Below are 26,911 nucleotides of genomic sequence, written 5' to 3'. Positions count from 1 at the left end.
ATCCAAACCTTTAGCAGCGTTCTCCTGCAGGCTGACATCTCGTGCGTTGCGAGAGAAGCGGATGCCCCTGTAGCTCTGCTCCCTGATATAAATGATTACCACCCCGAAGGAGGACTGAGCCGGGCTGCCCTGGTCCATGGCCTCCACTATCAGGGTCCTCTGGTTTTGGGTCAGAGTCTGCAGCTTCTCTGTGGCCTGGATGTCTCCAGTCAGGGAGTTGATGGTGAAGCCCCTCATAGGGTTGGCAAAGCGATAGAACACGGAGCCATTGGCCCCAAAGTCCTTGTCCTCTGCCCTCATGGTGGCCAGCACTCGACGGTTGGACAAGCTGCTGGCAGAGATGTTGATAATAAGCGGGTCCTGGATGAAGAAGGGAGCGTTGTCGTTCACGTCCTGAATGTAGACGGTCACCTGAGCCGTGGAGTTGCGCGGGTCGGCTGGGGACGAGTCGGTGGCGCAGACCTCAAAGCTGTAGGAGGCGGTTTTCTCTCTGTCTATGGGCGCTGCTGTGATGATGCGGCCCGTGTTCTGGTCTATGATGAACATGCTCTGGGCGCCCTGGCTCAGGAAGTACAGCACCTGGCTGTTGGGGCCCTGGTCCAGATCTACCGCTTTCACCTCCAGGACCAGTGAGCCGATGGGGACGTCTTCGGACACGTCCGCGGTGTAGCTGCTGCTCTGGAACTGGGGGCTGTTGTCGTTGATGTCCAGGATGGTCACCTCCACGGTGGCTGTGCTGCTGAGGGCGGGGCGGCCCTGGTCCTGGGCTGAGACTGTTAGGGTGTACCTGGGCTTCTTCTCCCGATCCAGGCGCCTTGAGGTGGACAGCACGCCTGACTGTCTGTCCAAGCGGAAGTCTCCTGATGGGTCTCCAGCTGCAAGGGGAGTGATGGAACATTTAGAAATTACATACAAAGTAGTTGTATGAAAGCAGCCAAGGCAGATAATTTAAAACATGGATGACAGATCAAAAGAATTCCTCACCTGTAAGATTATCCAAAAAGAAAAACAATGCACCATGCGTTTTTTCATTCTTTTAATTTTTGTACGTAAGGGAGTGTGCCTTAGATTTTTTTCTTTTTGGATAATCCTGCATGTGTACCCCGTTTTCCAACGAGCAAAGCGTTCCTCTCTTTTTGGATTCTGTTCCTCACCTGCAATTCTGTAGTTCATCTCCCCGCTGTCTCCCATGTCCTGGTCGGTGGCTCTGAGGGTAAACAGAGGCAACGGCTCCAGGTTTTCAGGCACCTCTATACTGTAGTAGAGACGCCCAAAGACAGGGGCGTTGTCATTCTCATCAAGCACTCTGATCTTCACAGTGGCTTTGGCATAGTTGGGTGGAATGCCTCCATCTTTTGCATAAACTGTCACAACAAAAGAAAAAAACAGACATCAGCACGAATAGCGTTTTCCGAGAGATACTGAAAACTCCACGAGTGATTTGAATTTCAAAAAGAATATTATGTATCCTGAAATAGTCTGCATGTTTTATTGATCAAGGAGATGGTGTAGGAGAGGCAGAGGGCAGCACCTGTCACAGTGTAAAACTCCTGGAGCTCCCTGTCCAGCGTCCTGGTGGTTGTTATGACACCCGTTGATGGGTTGATGCTGAAGCCCTCCTCTGAGATGCCTCCATATGTCACCTCACCATTGGTTCCTACAGGGAAAGACACACAGTAACTATGCTGTAATTCAAAAGTGGAATGCAGAAAATTAGGCATTTATTTCAAACATGTGTAGGCCGAAACAAACATCACCCCAGGCGTAGAAAAACAATGCCTGAGAGCTGTGAATACACTGCTCTTCTCATGTAAATAGCGTTGTATTCCTTGTTTTTTATTTGTTTGTAGTTTGTTTTGCTGTCTAAGCATTTGGCAGTGACGGCCCTCCCTCAGGTGTCTGGATGCCAGATTGCGTGCTAACAGAGAGAACAGTCTGGCAACCTCACCTGTTTACTTCACTAATTGCTGTTGGAGGGAAAGTTTATAATCCTTCTGTTTTATGTGCTTCTGACTAAGGCCAGGGGAATGTGTCCTTCCTCCACCCCCCTTACCCTCCTGTGTAGTCCTCAATTAAAAACAACTGTTAATGTCTGTGATGTGTACAGGCGTTCAGCACATGGGGGCTAAGGAGATATCAAAGGGGAATTATCAGCATTTTTGTCTCACACTTTGGCATCTTAATTGTGAGAGAAACAGTTTGCCATCTATTTGCAGAAAATGTGTATGTGGGTGTCATTATATTTACCATGACAGCGCACTAAATACATACTGTAAGACTTGAAATCCGGCGTATCTAAGTCGGTGCACATTGTATGCCTCACCTTGGTCCAGATCAGAGGCGGACACCGTCAACACAGTGGATCCCGGAGGCTGGTTCTCAGCAATCTGGGCTTCGTACTGGCTCTCCTCAAACCAGGGCACCTCATCGTTAACATCAATCACATGGACACACAGCAGCTGGCTGGATGAGTGCTGAGGTATCCCATGATCCTCAGCAATTATTGTGAGGTTAAAGATGTCCTGCTCCTCACGGTCCAGAGGTTTAAAAATAGACAGAGAGCCTGTAGAGAGAGAGAGGAATCAGAGATTAAATATGAAAAGACATCTCCTGTGTGTGTGTGTGTGTGTGCATGCATGATTATGTCTCACGGGAGCAATTATACACATGACTACTATGAAGGATATCAAAGGCAATAAACAACGCTGTATCCCGTGGCTGCGTGTACTTATGTTAAAAAAGGAAGTGTGAAAAGATGTCGTGTGAGGGCCAAATCAGAGCTAATCTCCTCCACACAGAGCCGAGCCTACCTGAGTGCTACCACCACTGCTGTAACAGCCCAACGGTCTGGCCACAGTTTACGAGATTTTCCATTGGAGAATGCCGCAGCCATCGAGAAAAAAGCAGTAAACACACGCTCTAGACACGCAACAGCCAGGCCTGCCGTGCTCTGTAGAAATTAGGGGCACCCTTGCCTTTTCATTATCCTGCCCTAAGAGGGTAGAGCTCGCATTGATTCAATTTCAATTTCATGCCTTAAAATGAGCCGCAACTGTTAAAGAAAGAAGGGGCCAGGACATTGGGGCTGTTTTGGTTTTGTTTTTACTTTTTTTTTTGCGTGTTTTCTCTTTGTATCTCGCTAGCTCTGAGATAACTTGCCCCTAAGCCTTTAATCTGGTAGGAGTTACGGCCTTGAATATTTTCACCAAGTTTGACTCCTCTGTGATCCTGCCGTATGCCTGGTCACTGATAACATATGGGCAGAAAAGACACAGAGACAAACAGGGGAAAGTTCTTATTTTGGATGTTTCTAATTCCAACATCATAAGCGTACGCAGGGTTTGTGGCGCCAACACTTCGGCTTGAGGGTTAACTGAGGTAATGTCAGGAGCAGAGCTCGGACAACAAAGGCATCTGTTTCTTTTCTCATATGCTGGAGTCATTTATCAACATTTGAAGTGTTAATCAGTGAATAGTGTTGTCTTTTGCAGAAAAGTAATTCACCATATCACAAATGTGCTTTTCCCTCTGCTCCTTCACGGGAATTAATGACCTTCTTTCGGACACTGAGTAATGAGAAAGTGTCTGAGAGAAGGGGGTGACTAACACGATAGAGTTAAGAGCTGACCATTCCTCATCCTAAGACGTTGTAGATCCCTAATAATAGCTCGACACTTCTCTCTATTGTGGTTAAGTGTCCTACCGAACTAATGAAAATAGAGTGTGCGGAGACAGCCCCGGTTCTCCTGTCACTGACCCTAGAACGGGAGCAAACCAGGTGCTCAAAGGATTAACTCTGTCATTATTCTAACAAATGACCAGTGTGCATGAAAACACTTCAAGATGAGCACACACTGCGGGCTGGAGCAGAAGTGACACGCATGACAGACCCTGACTGTTTCCATCCCCTCGCCGCTCCGGGTGGGGTGGGGGGGTGGGGATCCTGGTTGGCGGCTTGAAGGGGAGGGTGGAGCCAACGTCGACACGTGTCTCACACACCACAACAAAGCCCACAGGACCAAACAGCCCAAGGTCAGCATTGACTAAGTGACAGAGTCTCATGCAAGTACACAAACACACATCTGCGTCTGTGCGCACACACACACACACACACACACACACGTGCGCACACATAAACACGCGTAACTGATCCCCTCTCTAATGGTTCCCAGAAGCCTGAGCAGGAGGTTCTTTGGTCTTTCATGGGAATAGATCCACAATAACAGATGATGGGCTCTGTGTGTGTGTGTGTGTGTGCATGTGTGTGTGTGTGTGTGTGTGTGTGTGCGTGCATTTGCGTGTGTGTGTGTGTGTGTGCCAGTAGGTGTGTGTGTGCGTGTAACTTTTGGCAGGCTGCTGTGTCTGTCTGGCCTCCAACTGAGAGAAATAAGTCATGAAAGGTGAAGCAAGAGTTTTGCAGAACTCAAAAGTAAGCGGAGTATTACAAGAGTTTGTGTGTGTGTGTGTGTGCGCGCGCGTGTGTGGTGGGGGAGGTGTTGGGGTGGTGGTGGTGGTGGTTGGGGGGCTGCGTGTGTAAAAGGCGAACCTTAATTGTCCAGAATATCTAAGAAGTCTCCAAGGATTCTCTCAGCAGGGCTTCCACAATCACTTGGACTTCAAATTCAAAGGCTTTTCAATGGCTTTCAAGGCCTTGTTCGGTGAAATCGAAGAATTCTAAAAAGGCTAAGATGGCTAAAATTGGACATCATTACTCATCAATAGACATCAGCCTCATTTTTTACTTATGATCTTGTCAAGTCAAGCAATCTTGGTGAAATCATTCATTTGCTGTATCAATGCAAAAATATCCCTCATAGGATTTTCCTCAGGATGCGAAGTGTTGATGTCTCCAGAGAGCTGAGGCATATTCTCAAATCCACAAACTTTCAAAGATTTTCAAGACCCGTGGGAACCCTGTCTCAGATTCATGACTTACCAGTGTTAGGGTTGAGGCTGAATGTCCCTTCCTTATTGCCCGACTGGATGCTGTAGGTCACCCGGCTGTTCTCCCCTTGGTCTGCGTCTCTTGCCATGACATACAGCACCACAAAGCCCACCGGCTGGTCCTCCATCACACTGACCGCTGTGGGCGAGCTGAACACCGGCGCGTTGTCGTTCTCGTCGGTTACGTACACCCTCGCCGTGACAGAACCCCGGCGCCTCTGACTGGCGTTGAGGGCAGAGTCTGTGGCCTGTACGACCAGGATCAGAGTGGAAGTGACCTCATGGTCCAGTTCCTGTCCCAAGGAGAGGATCCCAGTGGAGGGGTCAAGGGTCAGCAGGCCGGGGGTGTTAGGCCACTGGTGAAGAATGGAGTAGCTCAGCTCACTGTTGGGCCCGCTGCCGTCCTGGTCCGTGGCCTGGAAGGTGTAGACGGAGGAGCCGGACTCCATGCTCTCGGGGATGACGATGGTGATGGGGTCCTCGGGGAACTGGGGGGCGTGGTCGTTGCTGTCCTCCACGTCGATGTCCAGCTGGACCAGGGTGCTGCTGGGAAGGGCCTGGGAGAAGTCGTCCACCTCGATCTGCAGGGTGTAGCGCGCGTCTCGCTCGTAGTCCAGAGGCCGAGCCAGGTACACGTCTCCGGTCAGGCGGTCCACTACAAAGGTCCCGTCTCGGTCCGTGCCGCCGACCACCGTGTACGTCACCTCCCCCGCCTCCGGGGCCTCTCGGTCATGGAAGCGCACAGAGCCAATGATGGAGCCGGGCTTGGCCTCCTCCACAGAGTTGAAGGATATGGAGTGCGAGTTGGTCTTAGAAGTAGGTCTGTTGACGCTGAGAACCTGTAGCAAAGAGAAACAGTATTTGATTAAATTACTCTTCTGCACAGAGAAAGAACTCAATAACATATTGCATGACATCTAAGCCTGTTAACAAACAAAGGTGAACTTCTTCAAGTTTTTGTTGTTTGTACAACCAAACTATAAATGTTTGATGTTTGATGTTTGATGTTTGAGTGCACATGTCTGATGGCAATTTCAGTTTACAATTTCCAATACAAAGAATGAAAATAATGAATGGAATAATAATGGAATTTAGCAAAGCAGAAACAGATTTTGTCCACTCTCTAGTATGCGCTCAATGGGAATAAAAGAAGCCAGTTTTAAGACGTTTTTACAGACCTGAATAACATGCCTGCTATCATTAATCAAACTTAATCAGATACGCCAGTCAATGCCAGGAAAAACAATAGATGATAAAAGTAACACAATCGGAATAGGAAATGTTGAGTGAGTAAATTTAGCACTGGGACATAGTCCTGCACTGTGCATGGTTTTACACTTCCCCTGATGACCAATTCAAGTGACTTCAAAGACTCCAACTTTAATACTCTGCTCCTTTGTATGGAAACGAGCACCATTAGTTACACATATGACACATTGTTTTAATAAAGCTGTTTTTTATAGTAATAGCAAGAGAATTTAAGTGGCAGTAAGAGAGAGAGAGACTGCTGATCTAATTTTCAGCAGCATTACTGACAGTGTTTTAAAAGCTTACAGGATGATAAGGAGGCTCAGCATTGCATCCTGCAGCACAGTTCCCACAGCGAGTAGGCAGTCAAAAATATGCTGTATTTGTTGTGAAACCTTACATGACAAGCTGTAAATTGGTTCCACATTAGATGGAAAACTGAGTGTTCCAGAAATAAATTAGTGTAGTCCCATCCTATCAGTGATGGATTTGGAAAGTCAGTCTGAAAAGATGATTACATGAAAATTACAGAAATGCGTCAGCACACAAAAACAACACTGCACTGTTTAATCCAATTAAATACTAATTATGACTTTCATTTTTTGTTGTTGGAAAGGAGGAAAAAACTTTCACTAGAGCCCTTACAGGACGACTCTATTTTCCTGGAACCCATAAGTCTAGGTTTCTTCCAGGTTCCTTCCATTGTGTTTGCCGGTCCCTTTTCTGGCTGTATATTAAATATTAACTAAATTAACTTCAATACTGTGTTTTATGTGAGCATAAAGGCCTGCCTCTCGTTGCAAAAAGGGCTACTGTATTAAAAGTGTTGAAGTCATTGAGTATGACCTTGATCAGAGGAGTCTACAGCTGGCCCTCATCACAAGCCAGCTGGGAGTATTTGATTCAGACCCACTTTTCCATTTCAGATAGAAATTTCCCTTTTGAAAAGTCGCAGGGGAAGAAAGGGGAGGGGAAGGGAGGGAAGCTTGTCAGAAGTGAGGCTGATATGTCTGCAGCTACTCTGAGAGGCCCTCAGTCTATTCTTTGATATAAAATAGGTGAGTATTGAGACGGTTTGCGCTGGCGAGGGTCCAGTGGACGTCTGACCTGTATGCTGAGGGAGCAGGAGGTGCTGTGGGGGGGCAGTCCTCTGTCAGTGGCTGTCACCGTCATGCTGTACTCAGATCTGTCTGAGTGGCTGAGAGGGGAGGACGAGCGCAGTTCGCCGGTGTTGGGGTTCAGAGAGAAACGCTCTGCCCTGGGACCTGGGGGAGACGCAGAGAGCGAGAACTTCAGCTGGAGACGTGGGAGGCCAAAATGACACATTACCCACCCAGTCACTTGCCTTAAAGGTGCTATGTTTGGCATTTTATCATGAAAAAATCATTACCATCATTCATTTTGAGACATAAGTGGTAGAGGCTACCAATCATCTTGACCATGGTTTCATTTGTTCATGGTAATTATAATTTGACAATGATCTATTGATGTTTAAAAATGCTACACATAGCACATTTAAATATGCATATAATAAATCCTTCAGTAATTTACTTTCACACATAATTACACTACCAGTCAAAAGTTGGACACACACATTTTTCTGTATTTTTACTATTTTTCACATTTTAGCATAATAGTAAAGACATCAAAACTATGAAATAACACAAATGGAATTATGCAGTGATAAAAAAAAAAAGTGTTAAAAACAAAAAGTGTTAAACAAATCAAAACTATCTTATATTTTAGATTTTTTAAAGTAGCCGCCCTTTGCCTTGATGGAAAAGCAAAGGCTTTGGAAAGAAATTCACACATAGGCATCAACTTCAATATTTATATTTGGCTAAAAAACTAATTTCAAGCATTTAAGCATAAGTCTTTAGATCAAAATGGCTTTAAGGTAATGAAAAACATAGTACATTCAATCAGGTGTGTCCAAACGTTATTTCTTCCTACAGTTACTGTACCTGATAAAGAGTAGAATATGGTGCCGTTTTCGCCCTCATCAGGGTCTTTGGCGTGCAGTGTGCCCAGCAGAAGCCCAGATGGCTGGCCTTCCACCACCTATGGATGAAAACCAAATAGATGTCACTGCAGACATTAAAGACACTTCACTTGCTGCCTGTCTGTGTTTCTGGTCTTGAATCAGGCATCACCTGCACGATGAGGACTTTGCCAGGCTGGCTGTGGGTGAAAGTGGGAGCGTTGTCGTTGTCATCCAGGACAGTGATGAAGGCGGTGCCTGTGGCGCTGCGAGGGGGCGATCCTCCATCCTGTACCACCACCACCAGCTGGTAGCTAGACTGCTGCTCCCTGTCCAGGCCTGTCCTTGTACTGATCTCACCTGGGGAGGCAGGGGGCGGATGAGAAGGATTTTATGCAGAGGCACTAGTCCAAAGTACTGGAATAATGATGAGAGATTAAAGAGCGAGCAGGCTTTGATCAGAGACACACACATAATAAACATGCACAGTGTGCAGACATACACGCGCATGTGCACGCACATACTCACACATACACAAACAGAGGGATTTTGGAACCTTAGCAGATGCTGCAGACACACATAACTGAGCCAGGAACTGATCACAAATCAGTCCGTGTGTCTCCACCCACAGACTAACAGGCTCAGCAGGCCAATTAGAGCCCAGCAAGACACTTAGGACTGCAGTCACCATCATCTGACTAATTTATGACAGCGGGGCAGAGGCAGCCCTAGTCTCTCATCTCTAACTCGAGTACATGACACAATAAATTAATTGAGCGTTGATTGAGCTGTGTCATAAATAATTCATGATGTTTATGACACAGAATAAAGAATTATTTCTTGTGGAATCAAGAAAGCTCCAGTTTTCACATTTGATGGAGGAGCAAGATCAGATCTATAAAATCGTGTTTTGTTGTAATGCCATGGCTTGTTGAATGATGAGGCAAAGTTTTGAGAAAAAGCACTACAGAGAATTGGAAGGTTTCTCACACTCGCTCACAGAAATACGGTAGCAGAAATCACAGAACCTAGCCAGATATCTAGGTCTATGAATATGAAACACAATAGTAACTCAGAGCACAGACTTAACACAGCATCACAAAAGTCAGCAAAACAATGTCATCATGACAGATTTGGACTGCAGTTCTGTTTCACACTATTTTGATATATTCTAGTCTCTTTGCTGACTGATCTCACACCAAAGCGATTTCGATGTGACTGTTGGACTTTTGGATACTTTAACTTCATACCCTGCAAGCCGCAGTTGAACTTGTGAGAACCCTAGCTCAAGTTTCCCGTTTCATGTGAAATTCTGCAAGAACAATGACCCTTGCTAAAATGCCTGTTTTAAAATGTTCAGATGCTTTGGAAACTGCCCAAAGGTCATAGAGGTTTGCAACCATGTGCCATGGCAGCACAAGAGTATGAAGGTTTTTATTCAAACCAAACACTACACCAACTGATTCACTGACAAGTTTCCCCCTATCTGGTTTAAGGTGTGCTAATAAGTGAAATCAGCTGCAGAAATCACTGGTTTCTATCTTCTTTGCTTTTCTAATGAAATGACCCCAGCAACCCAAATTGTTATCTTAACACTCAAAAAGACCAGCTGTGACTCATGCTGTGATTGATCATAGTACATCACATTATCTACCAACCTGTGAGGGAGTTGATCTGGAAGTGGCGGTCGGGGTGGAGGAGGCGGTAGCTGAGGCGTCCGTTGGAGCCGCTGTCTCTGTCTGTGGCCGACACTCGACCGAAGCCCGTTCCCGCCGGCAGGTTTTCTCTCACGGCCATGAAGACTCTCTCCTGCGTGAGCCGAGGAGAGTTGTCATTCTCGTCGGTCACCGAAATCCTCACCGTGGCACTGCCGGTCTTCTTCAGCTGTCCGTGACCCGCGCTGGCCAACACTGTTAGGAGATACATGTCCTTTACTTCTCTGTCTAGAGCGCTCTTCACAAACAGCCAGCCGCTGTCTGCAGCGATGCCAAACCCTGCAGCATCTCCGTCCGGCCGCAGGTGATACGCCAGGGGACTGGAGGAACCTGAGCCGGGTGTTTCTCGGCTCAGAGCCCGGACCTGCAGGAAGCGTGTGTTCAGCGGAGTTCCCTCCTTTAGCTCCACGCGGTAGGTGAGGGTGTCGAACACAGGTCCGTGGTCGTTCTCTGCCTGGACGTGAACCACTAGCACGAGGGTGGCGCTAAGCTGGGGTACGCCGCTGTCCTTGGCCGTCACCTGCAGGTCATAGCGGGGGACGCTCTCGTAGGAGAGGCTCCCCACCAGTCGGATCTCTCCGCTGCTGCGCTCTATGCTGAAGGTCCTCTGGGCTCCGGTCGGGGAGGAGAGGTCGAAGGTGAGCTGGCCGTTGGCTCCAGAGTCTCTGTCCTCGGCTTGGACACGGTACACCACCGTACCCATCTCCGTATGCTCCGGCAGCAGCAGGGACTCCGAGGACGAGGGCAGGAAAACAGGCGCGTTGTCGTTGACGTCGGCGATGGTGATGTGGACGCGGGTCTGGCCGAAGGCTGGGGGGCTGCCGCTGCGGGCCTGGACCTCCAGATCGAGGGTCGACTGGGCCTCGTGATCCAGGGGCAGACTGGTCCTCAGGGCCCCAGTGTCAGGATCCACGGTGAAGTAGCCCGCTGGGTCCCCAGAGCTGATGGTGTAGGAGATATCTTTGGAGGTGCCTGCAAAGAGAGAGGAAGATGACAAAAAACAGAGGCATGTTGACACAGGCCAGAAGACTGTACTAAAAGCACTGAAGTAATAGTATACTTGGAAAACGTAATTTTTCAATTTTCAAGACTGTAATAGAGTTCTAAATACCCATAGAAAATGATTATATAAACAAAGTTGTGAAATGGAATTTTTGATTGATGCGATTTCAACGTTAGGTGTGTATAGTGGCCCAACGCCTATTTGTACAAGTGGTGGAGGGAGCAGAAAAAAACACTTTCAGCACATTCTGCCCTATGATCCCGTGTGACTGATAAATGTATACTGAACTGTTCAGCCTGGGCCATAGGAATGAGGTGTGTGTGTGTGTGTGTGTGTGTGTGTGTGTGTGTGTGTTTGTGTGTCAGAGAGAGAGAGAGAGACAGAGAGCATGTGTTTGTGGTCTTTTATCAATCAGGCGCTCACGTTCTGGACAGAGCCCACCCACCGGTCTTACTGCTCGCCTGGACGATGCCAACGGCTGTCCCACGCAAGGCATCCTCTGACACAGTGAAGTGGTACTGAGTCTGTTCAAAGACAGGCGGCGCCACCAGCCCCGCCACCACACTGATGTTGACCTTGGCGTTGACCAGGGCGACCAGACCGCCACCGTCCTGGGCCGAGATCACCATGGGGATCACAGAGTTGACCTTCCCATGGAGCGATCGAGACAGGGAGATCACACCTACGAAGACAAAGCCGCAGGCAAAGCTCAGACAGGGTTCACACAGGCTACTTTCACATAATGTGGCTATTACCTGAGTAAGACTTTTACATGATTCTATGAAGTTACACCTCTCCTAATAGTCCAGTTTACATGTGACATGTGTCTTTTTGAGCTCGGTGACCCTGACAGAACAACATGAGCTCTGTCAGATCCAACTACATCTACATGTTCTGACTGGTCTTTATATTAATGCGAGTAAAATCACTCCACATATGTTACTGCGATTGCACTTACTCCGTCTAAGAGCATAATCGTACTAGCATAATCAGAGTATGGTGTTTACATGACTTGCATTGCTGTCTTAATCACATCACAATCAAATTTTTTGTGTGTATTTAAATGTGGTCAGAGATTACACCGGAAATCGCAGGGCTAATACAAACAGCTCCTTAAATAACTGAAATCTGGGAAATATAGCATATTAGGGATGGGACGATATGCTTATCTCACAATACGATTCGATACGATACGCGATATGGGGTTCACGATTCGATACAGCAATGGCATTGGCTTGCTAGAATGTAAAAGAATAAACATAGAACAGAATGTAAACAACAATTCATCATCATACAATCATTACAAAGTGCAAATAATATAATTTGGAAGCTTGTGCAACTCTGAATTTGTGATTACTACAGCAGAATAAAAATAGAGCTAATATCGCGATTCATTTTTCTGCCACACAATACGTAATGCCACATTTTTGCATTGCGATATATTGAATCTCGATATATCGTCCCATCCCTATAGTATATACATTAAGTATTATTTGCCCATAATTCAAGCATTGGTAACCTTCACTCTCAGATTAAATATTCAGTGAGAGCAGGAAAGCGCTCCGAGCAGCTGTACCAACCTGTGTCTTTGTTGAGAGTGAAGTAAGGCGAGGCTCCTCCAGGTACTGTTCGGTACGTGACCCTGCCGTTCTCCCCTCTGTCGGGGTCATAGGCCATCACCCTGACGACCGAGGTCCCCGGGGCGCTCTGCGTGCTCAAACTGACAGCATAGCTCACTGGGTAGAAGGCCGGTCTGTTATCATTAATGTCGACCAGATCTACCTTCACGTAGGCTACCGAGCTCAGTCCCCCCTGTAAAGGAAACAAAAAGCTCTTTTGTTATATTATACCTCCACATACAGTAAATCATGACCAACCGCTTAAAAAAACACCTGAAAGCGGGATTTGGGCCACATTAATGGCGCAAGTAAAAACCAGCAGTAACCCTGTTAAAACTGGATGTATAGCGTGGCCTCTAAAATATAGTCCCAGCAGGTTTGTGGAGGGATACAGATTGATAGTTTCCCTAGGGAAAGAGCAATATGTCAGGACCTGCGGAGGGTGAGAGGGCTCACCGCAGCCGAACAATCTGTTTCATAGCCTTTTCATTTGGAGAGAATACAGTGCAGGCTTTTCATTTGGACCAGGTGGCAAAAGGGAGGGAGGCGGCAGTCCAACTTGTTAAAATATTACTGCCTGACAGTTGAGGCATTTCTCCATCTGATTGCTTTAACATGGCTGCAGTAATTTCCTTTCATTTTTAACCTTTACTTTTAAGTATTATTTGGCAAAGAGTGAACAGGATGCTATACTAACTTGTGAGTAAGCCTGCCATGGAGAGTCATTCCACTCTTTTCTTACTTGGCTGCTCAAACGAAAGTCTTTCTGCACTGTTGGCCATGTCTTTGCTCTCCTGTCTCTATGAAAAGTGCTGCTGCTGTGTTTATGGGATTACTCTGTGGCTCAACGGATTCATATTAAGCATGATTTCAGAATGCGGCAGCTCACCCCGTCCACTGCAGTAACAGTGAAGTCGTAGCTGGCTGGGCCCTGGTCTCTGTCTAGTGCAACGCTGGTGCAGATCTGGCCCGTCTCCTTGCCAATGGTGAACTGAGAGGGAACAGCGCTGTTAATGCCCGAGCCCAGGGAGTAGGTAATGGCGCCGAAGGAACCGCCGTCCGCATCTGTCGCAGTCACCTACAGAGAAGAAAACATGCTATTGCTTAAACAATTCCGAACATTGTGCATTACAACAAAATTATACTGTTGGAATGGGAGTTGGACTGGGAATTTCCCTTATTGGATAAATTCAGTCATTATTCCAAAGCCTAAATACAGCAGATCAAATCTAAATTCTATTACAGGGATGTGAGAGTCAAAGCAATCTCCAAACTGAAACAAGAACACCATACCAGGTGCTGTTTGAAAGCATCTTTGGACCCCGTCTTTGTTGTTTATCTGAGCGAGAGCTAGGGCCAAACAGGCCCTTTGGCAGTAAGAGGCTCTGAGGGAATGAAGGGGAGCGGAGGGAGGGAGGGAGGGAGGATGACTTCTACAGGCTCTGGGAGGGCTGCCAGCAGGGAAAACTGCCTGCTTCAGGAGTGGCGTCTGTCTGCACAGGACAGTGACAGGGACGGCTGGGGAACAGTGGGATACCACACAGTATGCTTCAGTGCAGCGCATTATACTCTAATGTAATGTCCCGCTTGCGGTCTGGTTTTAATAATGCTACACATCTACAGAGGGGCTGGAACCGCTGGAGTTATAAAAGCAGCTCACAAGCCGTCAGCCAGGGAGCCGACTCAATTACTGTAGGAGCTCCCAAGACGGCGCGAGGCAAACAGGCCAATCAGATCGGGCCCCTGGGTACCAGCGGGATAATTGTTTGCAAGTGTTGGCTCTGGATTGCAGCTTGAGAGAGATTACAGTGAGGGTAAGCCTCACAAGTTGATTAGAATTCTCCTTCCTTCCGTCTCTTTTATAAATGAATCTTTTTTAAGAAAACACTAATTGAAGAAAACGAAGCTCGGAGCATGCTCCAACACTCAGCACAGGGTGCCTCCTCTGTGCGTTAGATGGGGTAGTAGTCATCAGGAGCGTTGCCAAGAAAAATAAGGCAAGCCACGCTTATCATCAAAAGCAGGCTTCATGGTTTTTTCTTAAAGATGGTATTGGTACGAGTGTGAGTAGATGGAAATCATTCATTCGAGGTGATGAAGATTTGGCTGCGGTAACAGGGCCTCCATCTCCTGCAAGAGCAGATGGCAGACGGGCGACTCAGCAGAGCGCTTGCCCCACACTCTTGACTGTAACTCCTAACAGAGGGTGAGTAGTGTGTAGGAGTGAGGGAGCTGTGAAGCTGGCAGACGCACAAGCCAGAGAGAAGAATAATAAACCACATGAGGAAAGGGGAAACCAAGAGCAATACAAGAGAGCTACTCCATCTTTTAACACGCAGTGCCTGTAGCTTACTGTAATATTTTATCATTTTTGCAGGGGACAAGTTATTTATAACTACCGTGCTGCTTTAAACGCTTGTTTTCTCCGCAGTTGTATGACAAAAGTTTGGGAATGTGCTGACCGTTTCCCCTTTGAGTGTCAGCTGGAGGGAGAGTGGAAGACTGAGAGACTGAAGGACAGTATAACCAGAGGCAGAACCAGTGTAGCAATGAATACCTGGGGCCTGTAAAAGAAAGTAGGGGGATTTTCTACGAGTCCAACATGCCTCAGCACTCCAGAAAGTAACCATTTCCCAACAGATCTCTAAGAAAAATATTTCCTCTCTTGTGACTGACCCGTTCGTGGCAGGCATTGAATGTGTGAGCTATTTGAGGAGACTTCATGTCCCTTTCCATTTTAGCCACAACCATCCATGAAAAGTAGTGGGGCTTTTTTCTTTTTTTTCAAGGTACACCCACAGACATAAAAAAAAATTCACATTCACACAGTGCCTACATTTATATTTACGATATGAGGACCTGAAAAATGAACTGGGGGGAAAAACATCTGAGATTTCAAGGAGAGACAGAATAAAAGTTATTTTTTGGTGGTGTGGAAGTTTGAGTTGTTTTCACTCTCTGTGAATCCATACTGATATGTAGCTATAATGAATCAAATGGTAGAAACGTTTAGAGCTGCAACGATTAATCGATTAATCGATTAGTTGTCAACTATTAAATAAATCGCCAACTATTTTGATAATCGATTAATCGGTTTGAGTAATTTTTTAAGAAAAATAAGTCAAAATTCTCTGATTCCAGCTTCTTAAATGAGAATATGTTCTGGTTTCTTTACTCCTCTATGACAGTAAACTGAATATCTTTGTGTTGTGGACAAAACAAGACATTTGAGGACGTCATCTTGGGCTTTGGGAAACACTGATCCACATTTTTCACCATTTTCTGACATTTTATAGACCAAACAACTAATCGATTAATCGAGAAAATAATCGACAGATTAATCGACAATGAAAATAATCGTTAGTTGCAGCCCTAGAAACGTTATCCGGCTATGCACTAAAGTCAAACTTAAGTGGTCTGGAACAATTATATTGCCAGTGGAAGTAGCAGGAAACCAGGAAACCAGGAAACCAGGAAAAAAAAATCCTATTTATAGCAGAGATGAGCAGGGTAAGGTAGTGCAGCGTGTGCTAAGGAGATACTGAGCCTTTTTCCTGTTGAGAGCAAGTACAGTAAAGACATGGGATTGAGAGATTTAGTCATGTTCTGTATGTTAAGAAATCTGATTGAAGGAAGAATAGGAGGCATATGTGTTCAGGTTCAGGCCAAGTTCACCAATGTTTCAGCACCCTGTAACTGTTACTGTAGATGGTCGGCCAGTCTTAGGGAAGTATGCTACAAACCCTTCTCTAAACTCCACTCCTGCATTTATGTTTATGGGACAGCACAAGCTCATACATTTGCACACCTCACACTAACTTTACACACAACCATAAACTTCAGCTACATGAAGTGGATATCCTACGCTTTATTATAATTACACAGCTCTCAGTGCAACCAAAGCCAGCCATAAAGTATATAGCGGAGAGTATATTTGGAGTCATATGTGGCATGAGAGCGTGCGAGGAATATATTCTATGAGTTAAGTGTATGGCTTTTTTGGGGAATGCCAGATAATAAACTGCACAATCAAATTTGCATAAATCCCAACCACTCGAAATCGTACGCCTCGAGCAATCAGTCTATGTCGGAGTCAGCTGAAACTGCGATTTGGATTCCACTCTCGTTTATAGGTTAATAACAGCATATCAGTGTCATCCTGCTGGAGTGGAGGGGGCCCCGTCTGTCCAGGAGATTACACTTTGCCAGCCAGCCATATGAAATGATTTCTTCACTGAGGCCTGATGGAGATGAAATGAGAGTAGGACAATTAGCCAAACCACAAACCATGAACCCTGAGTGATGAGGATAGCCCAATAAAATGTGGCCTCTGGCATCAAAACGTCTTTCATAAAAGTCTGATAGAGAAGATTATAATACATCACTGTCACAGGGAGAGAGGGAAGCGTAAATCTCCCAGAGTGTAACACGACTCACAAAACCTAGAATGAAGATTGATGCTCGCTGAGGATGTTGCATAATGCTGTAGTTTGGTTACAATGTCACAGCTGGAAGACACATACATCATTCAACTCTACATCCCACCGCTTGGAAGAAACACTTGTTTATTTCCCTTTCAAATTTGCCTCGCTTAATCGTAATTCATTTTTTCATTACCGCAGTCTACAATCCTAAAACTGGACTGGTATGTGTGAGATGCTGAGAGCTGATCATGTACAGTATGTGTGGTAAGTAGATTAATGGTACGACCTCCTCTACAGCGGGATGAATTTCAATGGGAGGGAATAATTTGCAACGAAGAAAGTCGATCGAGATGTAGCAGTCATGAGTAGAATATTTTCTACTCTGCAGGGGGAGAGAAATACCACTCACCACTTTGTCCTATCCATCTCCTGAATCTTCTGGGGGCCTCTCTCCTTCCCACCGAGTCTTTACTCAGCCCATTGCAATGTATGGATGTTACGCAAACTCTCTTTTTTTTTTTTATTGGATTAAAAGTTCAAAAGGAGGAGTAATCTTAGATCATCAGCAGCAGCCAGCGGTATTCTTGCTACACTCAGTGTGTGTGAGTGAAGCATGATGGGAGCTGTCTTATCAGCGGGGGGAAAGGGAACGTTTGGCCAAGCCCTTAGTAAAACAAGCTGGGGGAATCCAAAGATAACTCGGGCACTCTGTGGTTCTCCCATCAGATTCCAGGAGCCTTCCAGACGAGACTTTCTGACTGACTGTCCAATCAAGAGAACAGGATTCACGAGAGAGAGAGAGCATGCCTTTGTATGTTTATGTATAACATGTTCAGTTGGAGTAATTTTCCTTAGGCTTTTGGATGCTCCAAAGTGTTCTGGCCCATCTAATGTCCTCACTCTGTGGTGTCTGAGAGAGAGCCAGGCCTGCAAAAGAACCGGCCAGGATTTGGGTGGTTTCTATTTTTAGAGATGAATTTCCCAAAAGGCCACATAGGATTCTCGTATATGATTGACCGCGATAGTTTTCTTGTTCTTGTTCTTACATTTTTGAGGATAATGCAAAAACATGAATGTCGGAGTGAACTTATTTGCCCCTGCTACTGCTCTGCTCTCCATCTTCATCTTGCAGGCATGCTAAAAGCTCCAGCATGGAAAGAACTGGTGCAAGAACCTGCAAGTAAATGAATGATGTAGAGCTGAAACCATTGAAGCCAACAAGGGGTGAAATGAAGGTAATGTAGTTTTCAATCAGGCTTCTCGTATTTTAGAGTGCCCAGTCAAACAAATCTGTCTCACGTAGCCCACAGCGAAACCACCCAATCAGGGCCACACCTCTGCCAATCCAAATAGGCCACAAATGGCGGAGAGTGCTAAATGCTTGCCAACTGGGAAATTATCACACACATCAGTCAAATTCTCCATGCACGCTTCCTTTGAGTGCACTATAGATGTGTACTCACACACACACAAAACTACAAACATCAGGGATGTAATGAATTACACATCACAAGCTTGTGATCTGTGTGGAGCAAAAGGGTGAGGCCAAGTTGATGCTGCGCTGAGATCACTCCAGAAATGCCGTCTGTAGCCTTTGAAAACAAACCGAGCACAGTTGAGTATGCAGCAGCCGCTCCAGTCGCCATGACCCCCGATGCACATGCTGCGACCTGGCAGTGTAAAGAAATGTTCATAAAATACTGGATGACATTTCTAAATCTCTTAAGCTCAAATTTATGCCCAAGCTTGCTATTTCCACTGGAGCCCGCTTTTATCTTGCTTGGAGAGTGCTGTTACTTGAAACACCATATGTGACGTGCCAGCCAGTTGGCTGAGATGGGTCGAGAGCGGTGCTAAAGTTTCAGAGATCTCAGTGTGGAAGTTTGTTCAGGAACAAGCTGCCATCCCCAGGGCTTCAGTATAAAGAGAACTTTGTTTACTGAGCAGCAGAGACTTAGAAAAGGTGAAGTAATTGAATAGGAGAGACTCTGCCCACTAGAAGGATTTTAGCTATCATCAGTGTGATGGGTGGCTTATAACACAGAAATACTGCAATTTATGTCTATCTGATCTATGAGGTAATATAAAATGACCTTTTTCTCCAAAAAGTGGACACTTTCCAGGCATTTTCTTCCCACCACAAACAGTCAATATCGCATATAATTTTAATAAGACAGTTTCATTGACATAATCAATTAAGCCTTGTAAGAGCGCTACTCCCACAACAACAATTAGAGACAGCGTGCGATAGATTGATGGATTGATATGGCGATCATTCAAAGACAGAAAAGGGAAAAAAAGGAAAGCGTAGGCTCAAAGAAACCGAACGAGTGGGCGAGTTAGAGAAATCTGGACTGAGAATTGCTATGAGCTTTCACAGCTGGTGTGAAGCCATGCACACTCCTCTCCCTCTATTGTCCTGGCATCACTTCTGAGGAGAGCGGAGATGAGGAGAGCAAGGCGGAGACCTCCCAAAGGCCCCCTCTCGCTGAGCTTTCTCACTAAAGTAGCAGATACGCAGGTCAGAGGCTTTGTGACATGCATGCCCACCACCACACTAAAGCCCCAGACGGAGACCACACCAGCCCGGTGGAAGGAAGACGCCCACACAGTGTTGACGAAATTCAAAACACCAAACATTTGCCACACAGGGAGTATTGTCTGGATTCCTTCCAGACATATGAGAAAGATTTTGGTTGTTGCTGCAGAGACAAAAAGTTTCTACATAGTTTAATACATGGGTAAGGTCTAGAAAACGGTGACACTTGATACATGCCAAACTGTAGCCTGTGATATGTGCCTGCTTTGTGTGTGTACTGTTAGTGTGAAAAAAGCAATGAAATTTCAAGCGGCCCCCCCAGCTGAAAAAATGGTGAAAAGATGTTCGAGCAACTTCCCAGCTGCCTCGCTCTGTTTCCCCGGCAAGTCTCCAAAGGGTGAGAGATGAGCGGTATGAGAAAGCCAGAGCAGGTAGTCTCCCTGGGGTGCTATTACTTGGCTGAAAGGCTAAACAACTCCCCGATGCCTTCACAGGAACATCACCGAGAGCACAGGGGGCCCCCTGCCATGGGCTGCTGGCTGGGGAAGACTCTGTAACACGACCACTGGGAAGGGAACAAACTTACAGCAGAGGCCTGGAGGGGGGATTTAAACGCTTTTTTTTTTTTTTTTAAAGCTGCACTAGGCAACTGCGCATGTTGGCGGCCCCAAATGGCAGCAAGAGGTAACTGTTTCACTACCAAGGAATCTTGTAACTTGACATCATTAAACTGTGCACAGCATGCTCATGTTTACCTAGCCGGCTGGTGCTCATTCACTGCTGTTTAGGAGACAATTCTGTATTTCTGTATTTTTGATTTGTCACTTTCTGTGCACAGAGAAAATGTCCTCCCACTGACCATACCTGACACCAGAAATTAGACCTAATTTGGGCAAATAGGAGAAATCTTTGGAATCTCAGTTAGGGGCGATGGGATGCTTTTCTCTGTTGCAGCTGCGCTTTTTGATTTCAGACTGATCAGACTGGTGTATTTTCATATAAAAATCTTGCCTAGTGCAGCTTTATGTTAAAAAAAATCAGGAATTTGTGCGCAAGATTAAGCAAGCCATCTTTTCATGGAAATTTCACATAAGGCACACCAGGTCTCAATTATCATTTTCTATAATTTCTTTTGTAAAACAATGAGCAGCATTACACAGGCACTATTGGCACTATTCGCATATTCTCCATAATTACAAAACAAATAGGTAATGGAAGTTTTGGTCATTATTAGCAATTGATATTCACAAACCCTCCTTGAGTAACTCTGCGTGACATCAGGAGAAAAATGTATTCCAGATTTGTAAAGTGGACTTCTTTGTCCAGATGTCCATTAAAAATAAATCTGCTGTATTAGGGCATCCCTGTAAAACATCATATATATGTCAAGATCAGTAACCATCTTAATCAGACTCTATGCATTGACTTCTCCAGTCCAAAAATATGCTGTAATGTGCCAGTGGCCAAAACACCATCATCTAGGCCTACAACTGTCTTTTCTCTATGAAAATGAGTTCCAACTGTCCTTGCAGGTCTGGGCATCCAACCAGACTCAAACTGTAGATGCATACTGAATGGCTGCAGAGAATCTACTGCACATCTGCTGTAGAGTAAACATGATAACAGATAATATTTTACAGTAAACTGAACAGAATCATTATGATCTTGACATAATTCACTGACCCATTCTAAGTAAGTGTGGATTCTTGGCTGCCCAAGGAAACTCTGAGTAACTTCTGCCAAGTTTACGGACCCCGGTAAGTTCTGCAGCTCTGCTTTCAGGGAAGGGGATTGTCTGAGCTGCTTTAGAGCATAAAAGAGACTAGACTTTCTGACATGAAAAGACAAAGAAGCATTGATTACTAAATCAACAGTGGTTTCATGAACTGGAGCTTTTCATCTCGCTCTGTGTAGTGCTCATGCATTGACATAAACTTGGAGGGGTTGGGTTAAGGGCAGCAGGTAGGGTTAGTATGGTGTAAGGTCCGCATATTTGGCAGAGGAACAGAGGGGAGGTAATAGAGCAGACAGGGATATAATGACACTCGGTGCTAGAGTGCAGACACGGCAGAGGATAAGGTTTCTGTCTCTTTCCTTTCCTCTCACCCATCACTCATCATAACTACTATACTGTTGGAAGAAAAGTGAGTCAAAACACCATGACTGTGTTCCTGTGATTCAGGGGGACAGAGGGTAAATGCAATTAGAAATGTGTTGATGAATTAAATGTGATTTAAAGAGGAATTTAAGTTCTCTGGAGCATCAAACCAGCATGTTAACTTATTTTATGTTGGTAAAGAAGAGTTTAGAGGGTCCACTTGAGTTTCGGGGTACACCAAAACAAGGTTTGTTCATTAAATTTATGATTTTTAATTCAAATGTGTTGAATTTGATTGATGATGATGATTTATGTTGTATTTTTGGGGGAATTTATGTTGACTTCTTTTACAAATCAGTACACTTTTGGGAAGTTGTTGATGTGCTGTGCTTCCTTCATTTACAGTCTCGCTCTCGCTCAGCTGGTGCAGCTCTCGCTTCTCATTGTTATCACCTGAAATCTAAACTAAATGCCTGTAAAAAAATACTTGTCTGTAGTAAAAGAACAAAAAAAACCCTTCAAATGAACTGTTGACGCTACTGCTCCTGAACAAATGCACTTTTGTTGACTAATAATGTCAAGAATTCAACCAGCTCTGCGACCTTATGGTTAAAGTTTCCACCACAAGACTTGAGTGGTTTCAATCCCCAGTCAAGTCCTAGCTTGGCATTCATTATCATAAATTTGCCCTAAACTTAAGGACCTCCAATAAACCAGCCAGATCGAGACTAACAGCATAAGGGTCTTCAGAAGGAAAAGTGTCTCTTCACCTTTTAGATAAGAGTTCTGATTCTCTTCAAGGTGTTTCTCAACTTGTTAAGGCCCCTAAACACCTCAACATGTTTTAAAAGTTTAGAAGCCTAAATGAATGTCTCAAAACACTTATCACAGAATATATAGGGACACTCTTTTTGGTCTGCAAACACCAGCAATTTCTGAGTTGTGGCAACCTTCAGCTGTTGAAAGTTAGGTTGCTTGTACTTTTTGGGTTTCAGAACACTTTCCTCTGAAAGTGAAGCGTCTGTCTTTCATCTGGACCTAGCAGCTGGAAGTGATTAAGCATCAAACCATTTAAGGAGAAAAGGGTTCCAGAAAAGGCAAAATGAGCAGAGAGGAGAGACATTGTGCAGCTAAGAAAAGGGTATAGAATGGCGTAGAAGCTATGTCTTTTAGTACACACCATATAGTAACTGCACATTCAAGATCAGACGTGCAATACTATTTATCAACCGTTGACCAGGCAGGTTAATTAGGCACAAATTCCTATAATAACGATGACAAAAAATGCAGAAGACACATTGGGAGGGGCAAGAATTGAATGAATACAAACCTGTATAGGCCTAACCATTGCCATAATGTTTGCCACTTTATAATAAGAGCTAAGATGCTGTGTGTAATACTACAGTCATGCCTACAAGCAAATCCTGAGTCATCAAGAAGGAATGTGACCATAAGACTTTGAAAACAACGTAAAGGTGTTTTTAAAAGCCCTCCGGTGTGCACTAACCTGGTCACTATTTGATATGAGCCACAATCCCTAAAGGTAAATCGAGAGTATTTGATTTGTAGCTCTTATTTAGAATGAAATTTAGAAGGATGAAATAAAATCTTTTGCAATTTCATTCTGAAAGGCACACGGGTGGAAACGCTAGCAGGGGGTCCTGGGAAAGGACCTGCATGCCAAACACACTGCTGAGCCTGGTGTGAGCTTTGGGCTGGAGTGGACTTTGGCAAAAATGTATAGCACTTAGCCACCGATGACAAACTCTGTGCACAAAATATCAGGGATAATTTTCAAGGAAAGTTTTACTTTGGTAAGAAAAAAACAAAAACTAACCCTCACCCACTGGAAATGTAAGCGTACTGGTGTGTGGCGTTAACCCCTGGCCAGCTGGAATGACAGAGGCTCAGTAACTCATCTGATAGGCTCCTGCACAAGGCATTAGTCTGTTTATTTTCCAAAGGTCAAATGGGAGAAACAAACCTGCCGCTATTTTCTTATGCATGCTGATCACTGGTTGAGCCAATGGAAAGAAAACAAAGAGAAAATTACTAGTTTGAGTTATTTGCATTGAAGAACAGTCATTTTGAATGACAAACCCATACCAAGATGTGGAGGCTGGGATTTAAAACAAACAAGGGGGCTAGAGGGGAGCTTGTCTTTTACCTAGGTTTAACATTTCCAGTGGATGTAAAATTGCTTGTCATTACCTGCCTTGCAGACACTGACATGTGGTCTAAATTATTAATCTCAAAGTTTATCTCTGAAAGGCACAATGGGCTATTGGTAAAGTATTATGTTCTCTCATGGTAGATGTTTTGTTCAGATGTCGTCTTTTAATCAACCTCAAGCCAATAATAAAGAAAATCTATGGGGAAAGAAAGAGATATTTATATTCTTTTGACTTACTTTCAACTGGCACATCATTCCATTAGAACAACAATAATGGACACAAATGCACATACTGAGGTCTAAAAGCAGTATTTTTGAACCTGACATGGTCTTTCCTCTCACATCTTTAGGTACAACCATGTGAAGAGGGGTGCTGACAGAAAGCTGGCGTGATTCTCTGTCAGCCCAGACTGCTGAGGGTCACAGCACACCTCTGAAGTAACCTCCACCAAAGCCAAACCACCGCAATCATCAGTAGACGCAGTTAAAAGCCTCTGAGGCTTGCCCAAGGTCCAGTGTGGGAGGTGAACCGGTGCTGGAGACTCGCTGAGTGGGCCCACTCTAACAAGACAACAACTGGGAGAGGTGACCCGGGCCTCGGATCCCCGTAAAGCTTGGCTTCGTTTCAGCCGGTCATCCTCTTCGTAGGCCGTCCCATATCTGTGCCGAAATCTGTTCTGCCGAGGCAGGCTAGGCGGTGGATCGTGGGGTCTGGGGTAGGTGGGAGGGGAGCTAATATGAACCATACACAGCGTGTGGGGGTGCAGAAGCACTGATGTGGGCCAGGGTAGCGCTACAGCTGCCTGCAGTGGGTGGGAGAATGCCCACTGAGCATGGCATGCACAAACACAGCACAGATGCGGTTGCAGGGCCAGATAGGACCTCGGTTCCCAGGGATCCACTAGCCTGTTTGATGAGGCGGAGGAGGAGACAGGCACCGAAAATGCCAAGGTTTCTCTTCTCCTCTGAGGCCTAGAGTATACCGGCCGATAAAACCCTGTGATCTCGTGGTCTTTCAGTAAATTTGTGATCACTACTCGCAACAGAGAGCGCTGCATTCATCAATAAAGAAGCAGTGGAGTGAGATTTACTCAGAGACCCTCTTTAGAGACAAAACACTGTTCATCTTTGATATGGATTCTCCAATAGAGATATTCAAAGCAAGTACCATGAAACCACACGCTAATTTTATCAATCGGCGGTCAACTCAAAGCAGCGTACATAATCTGTAATAATACACAACACATTGCAGACATCAGATTTGGATTGTCTTGTCTGCACTGATAATCATAAAAGCAGATCTGTCTGCTCTGGCATAATGTTCTTTCAAGAGGGATTTAAATTTGCATCAAGAACTCTCCCCTACACGCAGAATTACATACAGATGCCCGACTACCCGACACATATGGACATCGATACAGACATGCAGACACAAGTATACATGCAGTATACACTGCGCCACAACTGTGCATTTATTGTCCCCGAGGTCCTGCTGAGGTCAGCAGTTAAGAGTAAAGAGTGGGATGGATTGGTCGAGTTCCCCGGCGCAGCAGAGGGAGCCAGATCTGTGGTGTGGCAGCGACTCGACTCTTCCAAAACTCTGCAACACTTACAGTAAGCCACCAGACGGGCCCTAATGAAATACCAGGGCTTCATCTCTCAGCTGCCTTCATCTTTCAGAGTGCAGGAAATGGGAAAAGCATTGCACTTGGGGTGGCTTCCAGAAAACATTGACATTTTTTGGAGAGGGGGGGGGGTGTGTTGGTTTTTGAGTAGAGATTTGGAAGCCACCCCTTATGAAGGATGTGTTTATTGACAGTCATACTGCCATTGTGATTTAATTTCAGCTCGGTGGAAAACAGTAATTAAAGCAGCCAGTCGGAAAGCCGAGTCAGACTGTCGTGCCACTGATTCATGGGTAGCTGCTTGTGTTAACAGTGTCTAGACCTGTCCGTTCTCCAATGAGGATCGCAGGAATAAACTGCAAAGAAGAGGAAGAAGCATCTGCAGAAAGCCAAGCGTGAGGGATTTTTTATCACACATTATGGGTTTCTAAATTGGGCTTTTTTTTCTGTCTCTCTATAGCACTTCATTAGTCTTGTAAAGGTTTGCATTTTATATTCAACATATGTCTTACATGGTTTCAGTTATGGTTAAAACGCGGCAAAGCTGGACTGTCATTAAGGTTGGGACTTGTGACAGTTTGGCACCAGCACGTTCCCTCAGTGCTGTAAAAAGTAAATAATCAATAGATCATCAAGTATGGCATTTATACTCACACTAATTGCATGATGTTGTGGTTCCTCAATGCGACTGTTCAAGTCATTACTCTGCTGTCTCGCCCCAGGCACCGAGTGATCCAGATAGTGACGACAATGGGGAAGGTGATAGACTTTCCTGCTGTGATGGGGCTTGGAGACAACTAAACTTGAACGAACTTCTGCTGGCATGCGGCTTAAGCGTTTTAATTAATGTTCAGTTGCTGAAGAAATGAGTCAACCTCTAAGCCCTTGTCTTAGCAGACCCAGCATTCCCCTGTATCTTGATGGTTTAACTCTTTTTCTGCCACTCTTTTTTCTGGTTTAATGGTTTTTCTGGCAAAATAAGGAAATGTATGCAGTGACTAGTACTAACAACATGCCCAAAGTTACTTTATTAAGAGACCATACCCCTCAGAAAATCAACTGACCCCACGAAGACAAGTCATTAGATCGGCAGCTAATGGGTATCCCAATAAAATAAATAAATAAATAAATAAATAAACCACGCATGGAAAACAGTGCCTGCTAAACAGCAGGAGCACAACCGTACACAGACCATTTAATATAGACAGTTCTGACTGTGAGGATCATGTGAGTCCTTAAGAGTTTTCTGACATAGTGGCAGACTCTCTGAATGTCATTACCCATGTAAACACTCCAGCATGTTGAGCCTTCTGATGAGGGGGCGGTGATTACAGCCCACCTCCAAACCCAAACAGCATTAGAGCCACGCAGCGTCGGCTTTATTGCACTACTCTTTTAGCAATGTAATCAGTCCTGAGGGGAGGGAACTTAATCACGCTCTAATGTCCCCCCCCATCTACAGCCTGCTGCCAGGAGGGGAAGGGGGGCAGGGGGGGAGATCGGGGCACCGGGGCCCGCGAAGGCCTACTGGAACCGTACACA

The 26,911-nt window shown here is 45.3% G+C and overlaps 1 protein-coding gene across 1 annotated transcript in view; it reads right to left on the bottom strand.

The window, feature by feature from the left end:
• The window catches only part of LOC139642338 (protocadherin-16-like), a 77,165-nt gene that overhangs the window by 5,968 nt on the left and 44,286 nt on the right, over positions 1–26,911 (bottom strand). The window contains exons 2-13 of the mRNA XM_071517138.1: positions 13,400–13,588; positions 12,472–12,703; positions 11,337–11,573; positions 9,832–10,860; positions 8,346–8,533; positions 8,157–8,253; positions 7,300–7,457; positions 4,937–5,783; positions 2,324–2,563; positions 1,532–1,657; positions 1,155–1,364; positions 9–875 (exon numbers count right to left, since the gene is read on the bottom strand). Of these exons, the coding sequence (XP_071373239.1) occupies positions 9–875; positions 1,155–1,364; positions 1,532–1,657; positions 2,324–2,563; positions 4,937–5,783; positions 7,300–7,457; positions 8,157–8,253; positions 8,346–8,533; positions 9,832–10,860; positions 11,337–11,573; positions 12,472–12,703; positions 13,400–13,588 (4,420 nt within the window). The remainder of the gene's footprint in view (positions 1–8; positions 876–1,154; positions 1,365–1,531; positions 1,658–2,323; positions 2,564–4,936; positions 5,784–7,299; positions 7,458–8,156; positions 8,254–8,345; positions 8,534–9,831; positions 10,861–11,336; positions 11,574–12,471; positions 12,704–13,399; positions 13,589–26,911) is intronic.

This window comes from Centroberyx affinis, unplaced genomic scaffold (genome assembly GCF_046629955.1).
Source record: "Centroberyx affinis isolate AG114_WGS23_722 - 3 ecotype Tasmania unplaced genomic scaffold, CSIRO-AGI_Caff_v1 ptg000466l_1, whole genome shotgun sequence".
NCBI classification, from domain to species: Eukaryota; Metazoa; Chordata; class Actinopteri; order Beryciformes; family Berycidae; genus Centroberyx; species Centroberyx affinis.
This window is presented reverse-complemented; position numbering and strand designations above follow the sequence as displayed.